The 1,668-nt window shown below is 58.3% G+C and overlaps 1 protein-coding gene across 1 annotated transcript; it reads left to right on the forward strand.

The window, feature by feature from the left end:
• Window positions 1-77: 77 nt before the first annotated feature.
• On the forward strand, window positions 78-1,241 carry LOC103583108 (glutathione peroxidase 1-like). The gene is given in 2 exon segments (XM_008564520.1): window positions 78-402; window positions 681-1,241. Coding segments are annotated over 2 exon segments (606 nt in total). The 5' UTR covers window positions 78-156; the 3' UTR covers window positions 1,041-1,241.
• Window positions 1,242-1,668: the final 427 nt, after the last annotated feature.

The raw sequence follows: 1,668 nt of genomic DNA on the forward strand, positions 1-1,668 counted from the left end.
TGGACCCTCGGGCCCGGGGGTGGGGGGAGGCCGGAGGGACCGGAAAGATGCCTGCACCACGTGGCCCAACTGCAGACCAGTTAAAAGGAAGCACTGCCCAGGCCCCCCTGCTGTCCTCATCCAGAACTCTCCCTTCGCTTTTCAGGCCTCCACGCCATGTGTGCCACTCGGCTAGCGGCTGTGGCCCATTCCTCCGTGCACGCCTTCTCGGCGCGCCCGCTGGCAGGCGGGGAGCCTGTAAGTCTGGGCTCCTTGCAAGGCAAGGTGCTGCTCATCGAGAATGTGGCGTCCCTCTGAGGCACCACGGTCCGGGACTACACCCAAATGAACGAGCTGCAGCGGCGCCTCGGGCCCCGGGGCCTTGTCGTGCTCGGCTTCCCGTGCAACCAGTTTGGACATCAGGTGCGCCGGGCGGGGTGGGGCGAGGATGGGCGTGCGATCGTGGTTGGGGGCGCCCGCTGGGTGTCCGCTTCGGCGGGCAGCCGCAGGCCCGGTGCGCAGAGAAGAGGCGGGCCACCGGCTCGCTTCCCTCTCTGTGCTCGTGGCTGCTGGAATTCAGGTCCGCCCTGGAATTGTGCAAGGAGGGCAACATCCCAGTGATTCATCGAAAAAGTCCTTGTTTATGGCTAGGTTTCCCTCCCCTCGCGGCCCCAGGTCCCAGCTGCCCTTCTCTCCCGTAGGAGAACGCCAAGAACGAAGAGATTCTGAACTCCCTTAAGTACGTCCGACCCGGCGGCGGGTTCGAGCCCAACTTTACGCTCTTTGAGAAGTGCGAGGTGAATGGCGCGAATGCGCACCCGCTCTTCGCCTTCCTGCGGGAGGCCCTGCCAGTGCCAAGTGACGATAGCACTACGCTCATGACCGACCCCAAGTTCATCACCTGGTCTCCGGTGTGCCGCAACGACGTTGCCTGGAACTTTGAGAAGTTCCTGGTTGGCCCTGATGGTGTGCCTGTGCGCAGGTACAGTCGCCGCTTTCAGACCATCGACATCGAGCCCGACATTGAAGCCCTGCTGTCTCAGGGGCCCACCTGTGCCTAGGGCGCCTCTCTTCCCTGGCTGCCGCAGTGGTACTCCCTGTGGGGGTTTAATCCATGATAGTGTTTCTCTAAACCTGAATGGAGGAACACTTGATGTCCGAGAAAATCCCCTGAGATGGGTGCTGGTCCTGTCCATCCCAACCTCCCCTGTGCCAGACCAAGTCGAATTTACCCACTAATAAAGTGCCGGTTGTCAACGGAACTGTGTGTGTCAGTAGCAATTGGGGACACCTTTCCTACTAACTTCATTGTCTTAGGGGTGGGAGCTTAATCCACTCTTACCCTAGCCAAGTTTGAACCTCCTGTTTTTTTTGGCGGCTTGCCTGTACAGGGATCCGAACCCTTGACCTTGGTGTTATAACCTCTAACCAACTGAGCTAACTAGCCAGCCCCTTCCTGTTCTTTTATATGCAGCGTGTGGAATCAATCCACTTCCTATGTAGGAAGTCTGCCTCCTCTCCCTGCCTTTCTCCCTCTGCCAGGACATACAGTGGGTCCAACCCAAGGTTGTTACAATAGAAAGTCCTTACTCCAAGAAGAGGAAGACACATGCCAATGGCTTACTGCCAACCCCAATAGTAGTACTCTCCTTTCTGAGTATTTACTGGGTGCTGAAATGACCTTCACAA

This window comes from Galeopterus variegatus, unplaced genomic scaffold, assembly GCF_000696425.1.
Source record: "Galeopterus variegatus unplaced genomic scaffold, G_variegatus-3.0.2 Scaffold19689, whole genome shotgun sequence".
In the NCBI taxonomy this organism is placed as follows: Eukaryota; Metazoa; Chordata; class Mammalia; order Dermoptera; family Cynocephalidae; genus Galeopterus; species Galeopterus variegatus.